The sequence below is a fragment of the Dermacentor variabilis genome, chromosome 6 (assembly GCF_050947875.1).
Source record: "Dermacentor variabilis isolate Ectoservices chromosome 6, ASM5094787v1, whole genome shotgun sequence".
Classification (NCBI taxonomy): Eukaryota; Metazoa; Arthropoda; class Arachnida; order Ixodida; family Ixodidae; genus Dermacentor; species Dermacentor variabilis.
Window position 1 is genome coordinate 186,564,912 of NC_134573.1, and position 18,015 is coordinate 186,582,926.

An 18,015-nucleotide genomic window follows, 5' to 3' on the forward strand; every position below is an offset into this window, starting at 1 on the left:
GCGAAAGTGCAACTATATATTTTTAAGCTGGTAGTACATAAATGGGCTAACAACGCCGAGTGCGCGCCGGCTTGGCTGGGCGCTGCCATGCCGCTAGCATGTTTACATTTATCCCGCGGCCAGCTGTACCGGCGTTCGATTTTGCAAACTGCGGGCAGCTTCAGGTTGCGTATTTTTATTTACGCCCAAGCCCAATGCTCGACCGCTGCACCGCCATGAGCCGCTCGCATGTACCACATTTCTGGGTATCTTTTTCCCCGATATATACGCGACGGAGAGCGCCCTAGATCCTTCTAGATATTTTGTGGGATTAGGGAGATGTTATGCCTGGGCGCACAATCTGCTCCGCGAGCTGTCGCTAAGACAAACTAGGTATTTCAAAACACGCCACCTAGGCTATTCCGAAATAGACTCATGCGGAAGCTGAAATTACGCTGGACGAAATTTTCCAATCTGGATAAGGTGACAAAGGGACAGGATAAGGCGTTGGTCGTGGTGTGCCAATCGCTTCGATGTACAGAAGCTGGGATAATCGTGGGGCATTGAGGGTTTCTCGCACCATGAGCTATATTATCGCTGCAATCAAGCGTCCTTTCCTTCTTTGCATCACTATATCTCTTCCAGCCGAAACAGTAGCAAGGCGCAGGCGCCACACACGATGCATATTAAACAAACTATCGCGCGACGTCCGCGAACAAAAAAATTCACGTAGAAACTCCTCTGGCAGTTGTCTAAATGTGCGTAAGCATTGTGCCACTTGCTCATCTGCACGCAGCCCGGTCTCATTACCAATCTTATGTAACTTGATTAGGCCAGTAGTAACGACAGTGCAGTGGTGACACGTACTGGTACCGACGGCGGCGCAACGAGCATTGACGACGGAAGCAAAGTATTGCAGGCGGAGGCGGCGCCAGCTGCGCTGGTGGCGTTCCGATCATTATAAGCCATTATCGCTCTTTAGCGCCTTATGCATCCGCGTCGAACCATTATGAAACCTGAACGTGCTCAGGCGGCGGCTTCATATGGCACCGCCGCGCGGGCCGCACATTGAAGCCGATCTGCGATGCCTACAAAGATCGAGTGCCGACCGCTCATAGCTTCGCGCGCTGTGTTCTCGCCTCTTAATGTTGTAAAGGCGCGCGCCCGTATCTTGAAAGCGATCTGCGAAAGTGGCAGAGTGAGGCGTGTGTTGAGAGCACAGTCAGCGCTGTGTTCGCGCCGCTTCGTTGGCGTTGAAGCGAGAGGCTGCACGAAGGTGAATTCGCTCACTGCGGCGGGCGCTATCTCGAACGCGGTCGTCTTATTGCGGGAATGACGGAGGGACGGTTTTCTCGTTTGTTAAACTTACCTACACCGCCTAAACGCTGCTGCTGCTGCTGCTGCTGTCTAGCACAACGCGTCGCGGAGTTGTTCAGAGCGTGTGTATACGTGACAGGAGCGCGGCAGAGAAGAGAGGAGACGCGAGAAACTCATTTGGAACTTTGCGCCGCGCCGAATGTGCACAATGCCCTCTGGAGCTCTCTGGTCGTTGCCACATTAGCCTATTGACAGCTGTACTTACCTTTCTACTAACCTGCAAGTCAAGAGAGAAATTAGATAGAGTGGTAGAGAGGAGGGGGGGAGCAAGCAGAGACTGAGTAAAACCGACGCAGTCGCGAAACGAGTGAATAACAGCTTTGCCACTTTTCGACTGCAGTTCCCATACAGGGGAGGGGGAGGAGGTGACATGAGAAGGCAAGGAAGCGCTACTTCTAGAGACGCGACTGCAGTTGCGAGCAGACGGGATAAACTAAAGTTCAAGGTAGGGTCAGTGTTGCACATGTTCTTCTGAAACAGGAACGAAAGCTCGTTCCTTCTTAATCTTGAAACGAGTTCCCGCGTTTCAGTTACACTTCGCACATCGGAACGCGTCGTTACATTAACGTTACATTTGATCTTTTAAATTAAAATATAGGTTCGGATAATCCTGAGGCCAAATAAAGGGAGAAATTTAAAATTCACATCTAACTACGTATCTTATACGAATTTGGACATCGCCGGCAGCATATTATCTGGAGATAAAAGAATGCAAAGAAATCTTCCTAGACGATTTTTTCCAGGGAGCACCGGACATACTCTAGACATGTCGAGCTGCAACTTTGGTGCTCGTCTGTTACCAGTGCAACAGATATGGCACTTTCCGCTTCGCTTTTCAAATGCGCAGTCAGGATACTGCGCTTCAGATGTGCAAATAGAAAGTTACTCACAAGCACCAACCAAGATTTTGTTATAGGTGGCGATTTTAATATGCCGAACATCCAGTGGGACAATAACAAATGCAATGTGACAGACCTCCTATATGAATACAACAATCAAACGCCGGCCCTCAGTCCCCAGCAGCTGCGAAGCAACTGACCACGGCAGCGGTCAGACCTGTAACCCAGCAGAGGGTGCTAAGAATCCCTGGCTTCGGACAGGCCACCATTAGAATCTGAACCTGGCAATGTTTAACGTTAGAGCGTCATCTAGTGAGGCAAGTATAGCAGCATTATTGGAGGAATTGGAGGGTAGTAAATGGGATATAATAGGGCTCAGTGAAGTTAGGAGGACAAAAGAAGCATATACAGTGCTGAAAAGCGGGCACGTCCTGTGCTACCGGGGCTTAGCGGAGAGACGAGAACTAGGAGTCGGATTCCTGATTAATGAGGATATAGCTGTTAACATCAGGAATTCTATAGCATTAACGAGAGAGTGGCAGGTGTTGTTGTGAAGTTTAACAAGAGGTACAAATTGAAGGACGTTCAGGTCTACGCCCCTACATCCAGTCATGATGACCAGGAAGTCGAAAGCTTCTATGAGGACGTGGGATCGGCGATGGGTAAAGTCAAAACAAAATACACTATACTGATGGGCGACTTCAATGCCAAGGTAGGCAAGAAGCAAGCTGGAGACAAGTCAGTGGGGGCATATGGCATAGGCTCTAGGAATAGCAGGGGAGAATTATTAGTAGAGTTTGCAGAACAGAATAATATGCGGATAATGATATACCTTCTTCCGCAAGCGGGACAGACGAAAGTGGACGTGGAGAAGCCCGAATGGCGAGACTAGAAATGAAATAGACTTCATACTCTGCGCTAACCCTGGCATCATACAAGATGTGGACGTGCTCGGCAAGGTGCGCTGCAGTGACCATAGGATGGTAAGAACTCGAATTAGCCTAGACTTGAGAAGGGAACAGAAGAAACTGGTACATAAGAAGCAAATCAATGAGTTAGCGGTAAGAGGGAAACTAGAGGAATTCCGGATCAAGCTACAGAACAGGTATTCGCCTTTAACTCAGTAAGAGGACCTTAGTGTTGAAGCAATGAACGACAATCTTATGGGCATCATTAAGGAGTGTGCAATAGAAGTCGGTGATAATTCTGTTAGACAGGATACCAGTAAGCTATCGCAGGAGACTAAAGATCTGATCAAGAAACGCCAATGTATCAAAGCCTCTAACCCTACAGCTAGAATAGAACTGGCAGAACTTTCTAAGTTAATCAACAAGCGTAAGACAGCTGACATAAAGAACTATAATATGGATAGAATTGAACATGCTCTCAGGAATGGAGGAAGCCTAAAAGCAGTGAAGAAGAAGCTAGGAATTGGCAAGAATCAGATGTATGCGTTAAAAAACAAAGCCGGCAATATTACTAATATGGATGAGATAGTTCAAGTGGCTGAGGAGTTCTATAGAGATTTATACAGTACCAGTGGCACCCACTACTATAATAGAAGAGAGAATAGTCTAGAAGAATTTGAAATCCCACAAGTAACGCCGTAAGAAGTAAAGAACGCCTTGGGAGCTATGCAAAGGGGGAAGGCAGCTGGGGAGGATCAGGTAACAGCAGATTTGTTGAAGGATGCTGGTCAGATTGTTCTAGAGAAACTGGCCACCCTGTATACGCAATGCCTAATGACCTCGAGCGTACCGGAATCTTGGAAGAACGCTAACATATTCCTAATCCATAAGAAAGGGGACGCCAAAGACCTGGAAACATATAGACCGATCAGCTTAATGTCCGTTGCCTACAAAGTATTTACTAACGTAAGCGCAAATAGAATCAGGAACACCTTAGACTTCTGTCAAGCAAAGGACCAGGCAGGATTCCGTAAAGGCTACTCAACAATAGACCATATTCACACTATCAATCAGGTGATAGAAAAATGTGCGGAATATAACCAACCTTTATATATAGCTTTCACTGATTACGAGAAAGCGTTTGATTCAGTCGAAACCTCAGCAGTCATGGAGGCATTGCGAAATCAGGGTGTAGACGAGCCGTATGTAAAAATACTGAAATATATCTATAGCAGCTCCACAGCCACCGCAGTCCTCCATAAAGAAAGCAATAAAATCCCAATAAAGAAAGGCGTCAGGCAGGGAGGTACGATCTCTGCAATGCTATTCACAACGTGTTTACAGGAGGTATTCAGAGACCTGGATAGGGAAGAATTGGGGATAAGAGTTAATGGAGAATACCTTAGTAACTTGCGATTCGCTGATGATATTGCCTTGCTTAGTAACTCAGGGGACCAACTGCAATGCATGCTCACTGACCTGGAGAGGCAAAACCGAAGGGTGGGTCTAAAATTAATCTGCAGAAAACTAAACTAATGTTTAGCAGTCTCGGAAGAGAACATCAATTTACGATAGGTAGCGAGGCACTGGAAGTGGTAAGGGAATACACCTACTTAGGGCAGGTAGTGACCACGGATTGAGACAATGAGACTGAAATAATCCGAAAAATAAGAATAGGCTGGGGTGCGTTTGGCAGGCATTCTCAGATCATGAACAGCAGGTTGCCATTATCCCTCAAGAGAAAGGTTTATAACAGCTGTGTCTTACCAGTACTCACGTACGGGGCAGAAACGTGGAGGCTTACGAAAAGGGTTCTACTTAAATTGATGACGACGCAACGGGCTATGGAAAGAAGAATGATGGGTGTAACGTTAAGGGATAAGAAAAGAGCAGATTGGGTGAGGGAACGAACGCGAGTAAATGACATCATAGTTGAAATCAAGTAAAAGAAATGGGGGGCATGGGCAGGACATGTAATGAGGAGGGAAGATAACCGATGGTCATTAAGGGTTACGGACTGGATTCCAAGGGAAGGGAAGCGTAGCAGGGGGCGGCAGAAAGTTAGGTGGGCGGATGAGATTAAGAAGTTTGCAGGGACAACATGGCCACAATTAGTACAAGACAGGGGTGGTTGGAGAAGTTTGGGAGAGGCCTTTGCCCTGCAGTGGGCGTAACCAGGATGATGATGATAATGATAATGATGATGGTGATGATGATGATGGTGGTGGTGATGGTGGTGATGATGATGATGATTATGATGATGATGATGATGACAGACTCAAGTGCCTTATCGGTAGGCTTTTCTGAGTTTATTTTAGCTAATGACCTGTATAAATTCGTTCCAAAACCAACAAGACAAGGAAGAAATGGTGCTTCTATTCCTGACTTAGTTTTACTAACAGACCGTCCATCATTAGTGATGTTATGGTGACTCCGGGAATAAGTGACCATGACTGCATTTTTGCGCAGCTCATGCCTGTTAGCTTTAGAATAGCACATGCGAGAACCGGAAGGGTTTATTTTTATGAAAAGGGTGATTATATTTCCCTCTGCACTCAGCTTAAATCTTTCTTACCTAAATTCACTGCGGCCAGCGAAATTTCACATTGTTATGGACTGTGGCTAATGTTTAAGCATATACTTGAAGCATTAATTGACCAGTATATTCCTAGTAAATATGCCTTCTAAAAGGTGAGCTGATGAACCATGGGTGACTCGTGAGACTCGTTTGTTCATCAAAAAAGACACCGCCTTCTATGCAGGTACAGAAGAAGCAATGATCACACTGTCTATGGCTCTTTAAAACGTTTCGGCAATAGAATAAAGATTGCGAACAAGGTAGCCAGGCATAATTATTTGTATGCTTTGAGCGCTATGCTTCAAACTAACTCTAAGGAAATGTGGAAGTTCTTAAAATCGAAAGGAAGAAAACCCGTTAGAATCCCAAGCTTAGTAGATTGTAACGGCATAGTTGTGGATAATGATTATAACAAGGCCTGTTTATTTAACTCTTACTTCCAATCTGTTTTCACTCCGCCTTATTCTGGCAATCTCCTTCCATCGTCTGAGTCACCAACCAGTGATACTCCTGACCTGGTTATTACGCACAGTGGTGTCGCAAAACTACTCCAAGATATTAAACCTGGTTCTGCAGGTGGGCCGGACAGTCTTCCTTCGTATGTCCTGCGGGCCTGCCCTGATGTGATTGCTCACTACCTAGTGATTTTGTTCAACAAATCCCTTAAAACCAGCTCTCTTCCTGACGAGTGGAAAGTGGCTAATGTAGTCCCAATTGACAAAGCTGGCTCAAAGAATAGTGTCGCTAATTACAGGCCTATCTCCCTTACTTGCATTTGTTGCAAATTAATGGAGCACATCATTTACAGTTCCGTGATGAAACATCTCGAAAGCAATAAATTATTTACCGACTCCTAACACGATTTTAGGTCTGGCCCATGCATAACCCAATTAAGCGAATTCAGTCATGACCTTTTCTCTGCCTTCGACAGCCGCGAACAGGTAGACTGCGTATTTTTAGACTTCAGAAAGGCCTTCGATACAGTTTCCCATGTCCTATTACTCCATAAGCTATCGTTCCTTGGCCTACAAAGCAAATTGTTTCAAAGGATTAAATATTACCTTCAAGGGCGCAAGAAACGCGTCTTAGTAAATGGGCACTTATCAGGCACTACAAAGGTCACTTCTGGTGTCCCGCCGGGGTCTGTGCTGGGGCCTTTACTGTTCTTAATCTTTGTCAATGACATAGTGGAAAGTGTGACCTGCCAGGTGAGGCTATACGCAGATGACTGTGTTGGTATCGTTCTATCAAAGCACCATGTGACACAGATAGTCTTCAGCAAAACTTGGACTGCATTCAACTCTCCTGCGATAAATGGAAGATGTGTTTGAACACTGCGAAATGTTACTGTGTTCCTCTACACGCAGGCACACTCCAATTTTGTCTGACTAACTCTTAAACAACCAACCTTTAAATAAAATAACCGATTATAAATATTTTGGGGTTTCTTTTTCTGCTGACCTGACTTGGAAAAAACACGCCGAATATATATCGTCAAAGGCAGCAAGAATATTGAACTATTTAAAGAGGAATTTTAGAGCTGCTCCTCAGAAGGTTAAGGAAATTTTTCACAAACATCAGACCTATTATGGAGTACGCCTGCACAGTCTGAAACCCTCAAGTCGGAGCCCATTGTGCTATTCTGGAGCGTATTCAGAATCGTGAAGCGCAATTTGTCACAAACAAATATTGTTTTAATGTCCGTAGTAGCTGCATCAAGCAGGAGTTTAACTGGGACTCACTGGAAAAGCGCCGTTTGCGACTTAAGCTAGAACTTCTCTACCGCATTTACTTCAGTAAAACTGCCATTAACTCTACAATATATTTGCTACCACCACATTTTGTATAAAGAAGATGCGATCCCGAATGGAAAATCCGCGAAACGAAGTGTCGTACTGACGCCTTCAAAAGCTCTTTTTTTTTCACATGTCATCAATGAGTGGAGCAAGCTCCCTCACTCTATAATAGAATGCCATTCCGAAGTAAAGTTTCGAGCACTGTTGTCCGAAATCTGATTTACTAATGCACTTAGCTACTGTTACCCGCTCTTCTTATTTCGCTTTCTTTTTTTTTTTATTTTTTCATTTATTATACCCCTCAGGGCCAAGGGCATTACAGAGGGGGAGTGGTAAATACAGAAAGACAAAGTTGGTTACATGAGTGTTTAAATGGTACCTGTATATACAATATTAGCTAAGGCTTCACGGAACTGTTCATAATTAATAAGGCCAACAAATTCGACGGGAAGATGGTTCCAGTCACGTGAGGTTCGCGGCAGGAATGATTGTGAAAAACTTTTGGTGTTGCATGACAAAATACCAACTTTGTACTGATGATCAATGCGACGGGGATACATAAATTGGATGGGGGATGAGGTGATCTCGTAGAGTATGGTGATGGTACAACTTGTGGAAGAAGGCAATACGAGACACTTTTCTGCGAGATGCCAGCGATGGGAGGCAAAGATTAGATTTCATGTTAGTTATACTCGCTGTGCGGTTGTAGTTAGCAAGAATAAAACGTACAGAGTTATTTTAAACCATCTCGAGGTCAGTGATTAGGTTTTCATGAGCAGGGTCCCATACCGGAGTCACGTATTCCAGTTTGGGTCGTATTAATGTTTTATATAACAAAAGTTTCAAATTAGTAGGTACGTTGAAAAAGTTGCGACGTAGGTAGCGAAGCATGCGATTAGCGTTTTTAATTATGTTTTCAGTATGAAGAGATCAGTTTAGGTTAGAAGTGATGTAAACACCAAGATATTTATATGAAGAAACTGATTCCAACGACATGTTGTTAATGTAGTACGACGGTATTGTAGATGTTTTCCTAGAAACACGCATGACTTTGCATTTGTTAATATTGAGCTCCATTAACTATTCATTGCACCAATTCCCTATCGTGGTAAGGTCTGATTGAAGTAATTCAGTATCGTTAGCATTGGTGACTTCTCTGAAGATGACGCAATCATCAGCGAATAGATGAATATGGGAGTTGATAAGCGAGGGAAGATCATTAATGTAAATTAGGAACAGTATGGGTCCAAGGACGGAACCCTGTGGAACACCTGAACGGACCTCTGTAAAACCGGAGGTAATGCCGTTAGCACAAACAAATTGCGAGCGGTTGAGAAGAAAACATTCAATCCATTTCAAAAGGTTACCGTCTATGTTAAGTTGCTTTAGTTTATGAAGTAATAGTTTGTGACACACCTTGTAAAATGCTTTTGAAAAATCTAAGAATATACAATCAGCTAGTGATGATTTGTCAAGAATATGGTGTAGTGCATGTGTAAATTATATTAATTGGCTTTCACAGGAGTAAGATTTCCGAAAACCGTCCTGTGCTGACGTAAAAAATGAGTTCAATTCAAGGAAATTAACCAGGTTAGTAAAAATAATATGTTCTATCTCCTTACACTGACTGATGTGATTTCACATTGAACGATCCTTTTCATTTTTTTTTCTTTTTTGCCAGAAGTTGAGCCCATGCCGCATGCTGTATGACTATCTTTGAAAGTTGTATGTTTGTATCTTCCCTGCAATTATGCCTTCATGGCGCTGCAGCAATGTGAATAAATGAATAAATATAATTAAATTTCTTGCACAAGAAACTGCATCGAAAGTAACAATACAAAGGCGTTTAATGAATGCCGATTTAATATTGCAGTATGAGTGGGAAAAAGATGTCCAGAATAGATATTCGCAACTTAGTAGAGTCCCTTGTTTGAACTCAGCAAGAGTCGCACCTCGATGTTGGTGTCCTCCCTGCACATGTGCTACGTACGTGTGTGCGTCTGTTCAATGCCGTGGAACGTTTACAGAAGGGACGCCGTTCCCTCTGCCGTTCTTTCGTAAACCTAACGAGTTACCGTTACAGTTCCACCGAACCTTAACGGAACGGTGGCGTTCCTCCGTTCCTCCTAAAAGGAACTAGTTCCAGGAACGCCGTTCCTTGGAATGCCGTTCTGTAAAACACTGGGTACGGTACCGTACGTTTCTTATATTTCTGAAAAATAAACTTGTTGGCAGGGTTCGAGTGCGGATCTCCAGGACGAGGCGAAGGATCTCAGCAACCTCCACCAAATGCGATGAGGTGTATTGTCGTTCACAACGGTGTGGAACGCTAGATAAATCAAAGCACTGCAAGGGCTGTCCGTAGCACGGGGCTCGCTCGCGATCACGGCACGGCCCTTCGTCTTCCTCTTCGGACGGCACATACGCAGGGGCGCGTCTGCTTCATTACACAACATTCAAATTTGTCAAGCGGACAACTTGTGCCGGGCGTGCAGAAGCAGAGTCGCATTAAGCGCACCGTAGGGTCTAGGCGACACTACGGAAGCGGTCACACGTCAACTTCTGTGCCCGCCGCGGTGGCTTTGCGGCTATGGCATTGCTCGAGGTCACGTGTTTGATCCCGACCGTGGCAGCCGCACTTCGGCGGCGGCGAAATAAAAAAAAAACGCTAGTGCACATAGATTTAGGGTCAAGTTAAAAAAACACCATGGTGTCAAAATTAATCCGGAGTCCGTCACTACGGCATGCCTCCTAATCCAATTGTCGTTTGGCACATACAGCCCCATAATTCAATTAAAGTTTAATACTTCTCGCTGAGCAGTCCATAAATAAGATCGCTTCGGCGCGAACAAGAAAGGACGGAAGGCAACAAGGGGACCGCCAGGTGGCGCTCCCCTTGTTGCCTTCCGTTCCGGGAAGTAATTGGGGTCAGCACGGAGAGCGACAGCTTGGTCATTATGCATTCTGGGCTCAATGACGTGCTTAAGGGGAGAAGCCAGGACCTTGAGAGCCACACTGAGACTGGGCTGAGTAAGCTTAGAGAGGCCTCCGGGAGGGTGCATGTGACCATATGCACTATCCCAGAGGTCCAGGGCCAGGCTTACCAGGTAGAAAGGAGGGTGGTTGAGGCCAATCGGGTCATTACGAGTCTGAGCGGACGACTCGGGTACAGCGTGATGGAGGTCAACAGGGACGTGTACGGAACCGGCTTCCGGCCTTTTGTGCAGGATGGCATTCACTACAGTGGTGCCACTGGCAAAAGGATAGGGGGCAGGATGGGTCGCCAGGCAACAGCTTTTTTAGGGGGACCCAGAGCCGTGAAAGAAGCAGTGTAGGCGTGGACGATTCGAGGCAGGAGCCACAAACACGCGAACATCGGTACTGTAGGAGAGGTGACAGGAATAAGCGCAAGAGCCAAATTAAGTCAGACATAGGGTTCATTAACATGCAAGGTGGCAGAAATAGGCTAAAATGGGAGGAAATCGAAGAACAACTAAGGCAGGAGAACTTAATGGTTTATGGGTTTGTAGAGACATCTTAGGGACATGGAACAACCGCCCTGTAACCCTGATTATGCATGGGAATACTGCAACAGAGTGCAGGGTAGCAGAAAGGGTGGGGGAATTGGAGCATTCATTCATAAAAATACAAATTGGCAAAGGGTCAAACAGGAATGCAAGGAACATTTATGGCTAGAAGGAAAAGTAGCAGGGGCGAAAACACTTCTGGGCTTTGTATACCTTTGGACAGGATCAAATGCTAAAGAGGAAAACAAAAAAAATGTTGGACTGTATAGCAGCGGACATCAATGAGCTAGGAAAAGGATGTGAAGTAATTGTATTAGGAGACATGAATGCGCATGTTGAAGATATGGATGGGTACACAGACTCCACAGGTAACATGCTGCTGGATATGTGTGAGAGGCTTAACTTAGTTGTCTGTAACTCTACTGAAAAGTGTGACGGGATCATAACATGGGAGGTAGGGGGTCGACACTCGACAATAGATTATGCGTTGATGTCACATAGGATGTACGATAGATTAGGAGCCATGATTATAGATGAACAGGGCTCCAGAAGTATAGGTAGCGACCACAAACGTATCAAGTTGAGTTTTAAGAGGGAAACTAAAGCACGAACGACGCGCGAGGAAACGCCAGATGTGATTTTTTACTCAGAAGACGAAGTGGAAATAGCGGCCAAACAAATTGAAGAGGAAATATCAGAGAGTACTGAAACTGATTGGACTTACCCAAAGTTAATGAGACTATTTGAGCGTGAGCTAGGTAAGGCGCGAGTCAGGAAAACAAGGCAAGGGATACGAAAACTCAAGAGCTGGTGGGATGAAGAGGTTAAGAAGGCCATAAAGAAACGTCAGGAAGCCTCCAGGGAACACAGGTATTCCAAAAGTAAGGGAGAACCTGAAGCAGAAGTAGAGAGGAAATGGGTAAACTACATAAAATGCAAAAGGGAAGCATCTTATTTGATCAACGAGAAAATCAAGACAAAAGGGTCCCAATGGCTGTCAAAAATAAGCAATAAAAAAGATAAACAGGCAGCTAGAAAATTCTGGCAATATCTGAACTCCTTGGGTAATAGGACAAGCCTAGAGCAGAGGTATATAGTAACAGCTCAAGGTACTCGGTTAGAAGGAGAGGCGGCAATGGAGCATATAGGAACCATGATGAGGGAAAAATTTACAAAACAGACAAATGGTACATGCAGTACGTCGGAGAGGGATAGCCCGGTCAACCCACTGCTTTCACTTGGACAAAAAGAGTGGGAAAGGGCGGAGAAGAGGGTACCAAGTAGCACATCGGCAGGCCCCGATGGTATTCCAATTATGTTAATAAAGAAATTGGGCCCGAAATCTAAGAAAGCATTGAGGGAGGTGGTGAGCAAAATGCTAGTGGATGGTAAAGTACCTGACGAATGGAGGCTAAGTAGGATGATAATGATATATAAGGGAAAGGGGGACAAAGCTCACATAAATAACTACCGGCCTATAACAGTGACGTCAGTGGTTTACAGGGTGGTTATGCAGATTATAAAGGACAGACTGCAGGCATGGGTAGAGAACGAGGGGGTACTTGGAGAGCTACAAAATGGGTTCCGGAAGCATAGGAGGCTAGAAGACAATCTGTTCTCGCTAACACAGTGCATTGAAATAGCTGAAAAGGAACACAGACCCCTATGGCTGGCTTTTTTGGACATCAAGGGAGCCTATGACAGTGTACTTCAAGAGGGCTTGTGGGGCATTCTGGAAACTTTAGGAGTGCAAGATGCAGTAACCAATTTCTTAAAAGATATCTATAAAGGTAACCGGGTGATTATACAATGGGAAAAGCAGGTTTCGGAGCCTGTGATGATTCGGCGGGGGCTTAGGCAGGGGTGCCCATTGTCACCTCTGATGTTTATGCTGTACCTACAAGGTCTAGAGGCCAAAATACAGCAAAGCGGACTCGGCTTCAACCTATCATTTCTCAAGCAAGGAAAATTGATTGAACAGTCATTACCAGGACTGATGTACGCGGATGATATTGTATTAATGGCTGCCAATGCAGGAGATCTGCAGGAATTAATGGACATATAAGGTACAGAAGGAGACAGGTTAGGCTTGAAGTTTAGCAAAGAAAAATCAGCAGTCATGATTTTTAATGATAACAGTTGCGGCGAGCATAAGATACAGGAGGCCACGCTGGGGATAGTCGATAAATACAAGTACCTTGGGGTGTGGATAAATAATGGCATTGAGTATCTGACAGAGTACGAAAAATATCTAACGACTAAAGGTAACAGAAGTGCAGCGATTATGAAGAGTAGGGCACTGTGGAACTACAATAGGTACGAGGCAGTACGAGGGATATGGAAGGGGGTAATGGTACCAGGCCGGACTTTTGCCAATGCAGTTCTATGTATTAGAACAGAGACCCGGCAACAGTTGGAAATTAGGCAACGTGGTGTGGGTGGGCTCGCTCTGGGAGCACATGGCAAGACACCAAATCTTGGAGTGCAGGGGGATCTGGGATGGTCTTCTTTCGAGGGCAGAGAGGCTAGTAGCAAGATAGCATTTGAGGAGCGATTGAGAAAAATGGGGGAAATTCGGTGGGCTAGGAAGGTTTTCAGTTACTTATACACGAGGAATGTTGACACGAGGTGGAGGAAGCGAACTAGAAAATTGACAAGCAAATACTTGGGCAGTAGCGGGGGAACAAGTAAGGAATCATCTGTCAAGAAAAAGGTTAAGGAGGCAGAGAGGGGTATGTGGAGTACAGAGATGCAAACCAAATCGGAATTGGAGACATACAGGACGTTTAAGCAAGAAATAGCCAAAGAAAATATTTACGATAACTCTAAGGGAAGCTCATTGTTGTTCGAAGCCAGGACAGGTGTACTGAGGACTAAAACGTACCGAGCCAGATACCAGGAGATAGATTTGGTGTGCGAGGCGTGTAGAGAGGAGGAGGAAACGGCGGAACACCTGCTACTTGCTTGTAAACAACTTCACCCTGCAGTTGAATCTAACGGGGAACTATTCAAGGCCTTGGGTTTTAAAGACAGTGAAAGTAGAATAGACTTTGAACAGGTAGAAATAACTAAACGGAGGCTATCTGATTGGTGGACAATATCAACGCAAAAGTAAAGGAGTAAATACATAGGTATGCATGCATATAGAACCATTAAAGGCTAGGTGGCGCGCGCCGCCGCCGCCCGATTCAAAGGGTTGAGCCACAATCATCCATCCATCCATCCATCCATCCATCCATCCATCCATCCGTCCTTTCTTGTTTGCGCCGAAGCGATCATATTGTTACCTGGTAGTGACGGTGAAGAAGGCAGCAAAACTTTAACAAAACTAGCGTTTTATTGGGCCAACTTGTGCCCTCAAAAGCAGGCTACACCCAAAGAACGATAGCGGCGAATACACTCAGCCATCGTCGAAAATCTGATGAGCGGGTCAAGCGCGTCGGCTTTTGTACATCAGTCGCCGAATGTTCCAGAGTAATCGCGGGGACCCGCGTGCCTTCCACAAAGTTCTGCATTATTCTTATTCACGTCGCGCACACATGCGATCACATTACACAAGGTTCGGTCACAGACAGCAGATGGAACCATCGATAACATTCCAAAAACTTCCGATACATGCAGGCGCGTCCTGCGCTGTGCGATAGCATTTGTTAGGCGGTGAAACGTGTCACCCGATAAGGACAAGTACACGTGTCAGTATTTATGGTCTGCTCAGCAATATGAACCGACTAGCCCAGCAACATGTACTTCTGGTTTATTACTTCTGCCACGATGAGGTGTGCCATGTGAGGCTATTGCATATGCTCAACTCTCTCATAGGTTATGAAGTCTGGCGGACAACAACGCTTCAAGCAAACACCTCACCCTGTGTGTTCTGTGTACTACGCAGACAAGCAGCAGTGGAGCGCGCAAGGTAATGTTTAACATCAACTCACCAATCTCGTGTTAAATTCTGAAGAAAATAAACATGCGCTGTCAACATAACCGCCAATTATCGTCAAACAAAGCAAACAGCACAGAAAGCTTCGCTTACATCGATTCCCGAAGTGCGTGGAATCCGCAATTTTTTTTCTATCTCTCTGTGCCATAGCTACAAACTCAAGCCATTGCTCGTTCCAAATAGTGTTTCGTTAAGATCATACGGGAAGGAACGGGCGGGAAGACGAAGCTCACCTTTTAACAACGCAAGCGACAAAGACCGAGAATACTACAACCATGAAGACGGCAGCCACCACAAGAGTCACCTGGTAGATGCCAACGTTGTCCGGTGAGCCACCTGCACGCAGTCGAAAGCACAAGGGACACCGCATCAGCTCTAATACAAGCTCAAAATGCAGGTAAAGATCGCTGCCGTATCTGAGAAAGCTGTTCCTGTGCAGCTTATACGGCACCGCCCAGCAGCCTAGACTTCCCTCGTCAGGAGTTGCCTTGAGTACAGGCTCTTTGTTCCTGCTGCACTTTCTTGCCTTGTGCGAACGCAAGTGCAATGAATGACCAAGTTAAAACCTAGTACTTACTTTAGAGACATTAATCTTACAAAATGCATCGGCTCTGAAACTGTCGTACCTAGTGCAACTGACAGCAGCGTGCCGCCACAAAAGGAGATATGAAAACAATTATCACAACGGTGGCGCGGAAAGAACATGTATGCTTTTTAATCAGCGCGAAAACAACGGAAGACAGGTGTGCAGTATGCATCCTTTCCAGCTCGGCCATCGTTCTACCTTACTGCAAAGGAACCTGTAAATGCGTTTGAATATGCAGTGTATAATGTCCTCGTCTTATAAAACCACCAAATCAACATATTCCCATATTGTGGCGTGTAATGTTACGCTTGGACTGAGGCTTCGGGAAAACTTAATCAGTCAGGAGAATGAAAAACAAGAAATCCGGATATCTAAGTCTGGCTGTGTACAGGAACGACGCCGAGCGACCTTCGAGTGACTGAAGACCACCATCGTCACCCCCACCCTCCACCCCTCGCAGAAACAAAAAACATGGTATAAATATGATTTGTCGTCTTTCATACATACCCATGTACATGCAGAAATAGTCATTCTTCCTGTAGCCTCGGGGACACACACAGATTCGTAAGGTGAAATTGCAGATGGCATTGTAGTCCGTGCAGTTGTTCTGGTGAGTACAGGCAGAGTACAGACCTGGAGGAATAGTAGCGAGAAAGCCACAATAGCGTGTATAGACATGTTCCATAGCAAGTGCCTTTTCATGTACGCGGCAGTATCGAGGCGACCTTTCTCTTCAAAATGTCTTCAAGCTCTCCGCTTTATACGCGCCACCACCAACAACGAGGCATCGTGTGACAACGGCTGTAAACCGTTCTCGGTGACCTCTCGGCAGTTCTCTGGATGAACGAAAGCAGCAGCGTTCATGGCGAATTTTGGCGCTGCAAGCATCTCAGGTAAAGCAACGGCGCTCCTTGCGCGCGAAATGCTGCTTTCGAGCTCTCTACGCAGAATGTCGTTGTTGAATACCATTACAGTATAGCGCGCCCGGCAGACGGGCCCTGGTCTTTTCGTTTGGAGAAGCTGAATTACAAAAATTTGCATGCTTTCAACACAAATAAATCGCGAAATAGTTCACGGGAAGAAATGATCGCATGCGCGGAAGCAAAAATAAAACTCCAAAGAGCAAAAAATAAACACAAGGGAGGCTAGCACAAGAAATGAGACAATATCCCCAGCTCCCTTGGATCATATGCGTACTGCACAGCTGGTGGATTCGAGGTCTACCCCGTCACATGTTGCCTCTTTTATTCAATAAAGCTTCGACTGGGGCTAGTTGGTATGGCATCTTTCGTATAAGAAGCGCAGCAAGCATAAAGATGTCTCTTAATCACCTGCCTTCAACTACACAGCTCCCACTATCGCTCTTTCCACTGGGTCTACAATATACTTGTGCCTATGTATATACTTGACGAGCGCAAAGAATCGACCTTGCTTATTTCCCCTCGCTTTCTCCATGTCGTTTAATTATTGCGTTTGAACGCTTTAAGATGCCTATAGTGTTTTTGTGCACCATTAGAAGAAAAAAAATGGGAGGTAGAGTAGGGAACGGGAGGGGCGGGCGGAGTAGTGCACCGGAGAAGTATGCCGGTACGTTATTCATGGTCCGTTCATGCACGTCTTTCAGACTTCTGAGCCAACAATCGCAGTCAACAATCGAGAGCTTTCGCGTTCTCGCGCAGACTGCTTAACGTGGAACAATGTCACGACAGCGAACGTGAAAGACGTGCATTGGGGAAAACACAAAGACATCGTAGCACTCCCGCGGATGCCACGTACGGATGACGGAGTGAAGAAAGTTTGCGGACATTCAAACCGAAGTTCACTTGCTCTACTGTTGAATTTCCCGCGCTCTTCCTACATGAAAGAAGAGGATCTTCGGGCCAGGGAGCGCGTGAGCGCGTTTGAAGAGAGACCGGGAGCCATCTTTTACGTATTGGGCTCAGGTGGACGATAATAAACGCCTGAGTCTTAAGTCTGTGTCGGCTGTTCCGTACGCGTGCCACATACTCCATATTTTGTGCCGTAAAACCCGGGAGGCGACAGCCGGGAACTACCATCAAGGGACTTCGCTGGCGGCTACCAACTGAGAGGCAGATGGATCAGCCGACCGCCATGGATAAGCTCCTCAAAACGAAGAGGACCACGCGAAGGGCCCAGAACACCAAGATCATTAAAGAAGCAAGTGCACAGTACGACAGAATATTGCATCGATTTACGAGTGGCTCAAGAACCATACGATGAACTGAAGAAGATTAATGAGGAGCTAGCCGAGCCACATAGGTGACGATGCATTCGAGATGGATTATGGTACCGTGATTAAATATGAGGACTATGCGACCCGCATATTAGCCGAGCTCCAGAGAATACGCCACTAGCATTCCGAAGCCAATTTAACGCCTTCGCCTATCGAGGTTCGCGACATGCCAGCGGCCATGGGAAATTCTGATAGGCCAAGAGCCAAGTTGCCGAAGTTGATAATTAATGC

At 45.7% G+C, this 18,015-nt stretch overlaps 1 protein-coding gene across 1 annotated transcript in view; it reads right to left on the reverse strand.

Moving 5' to 3' along the window:
- The window catches only part of LOC142585955 (uncharacterized), a 77,707-nt gene that overhangs the window by 48,951 nt on the left and 10,741 nt on the right, over positions 1-18,015 (reverse strand). Inside the window, exons 2-3 of the mRNA XM_075697087.1 lie at positions 16,038-16,163; positions 15,178-15,280 (exon numbers count right to left, since the gene is read on the reverse strand). Coding sequence (XP_075553202.1) covers positions 15,178-15,280; positions 16,038-16,163 — 229 coding nt within the window. The remainder of the gene's footprint in view (positions 1-15,177; positions 15,281-16,037; positions 16,164-18,015) is intronic.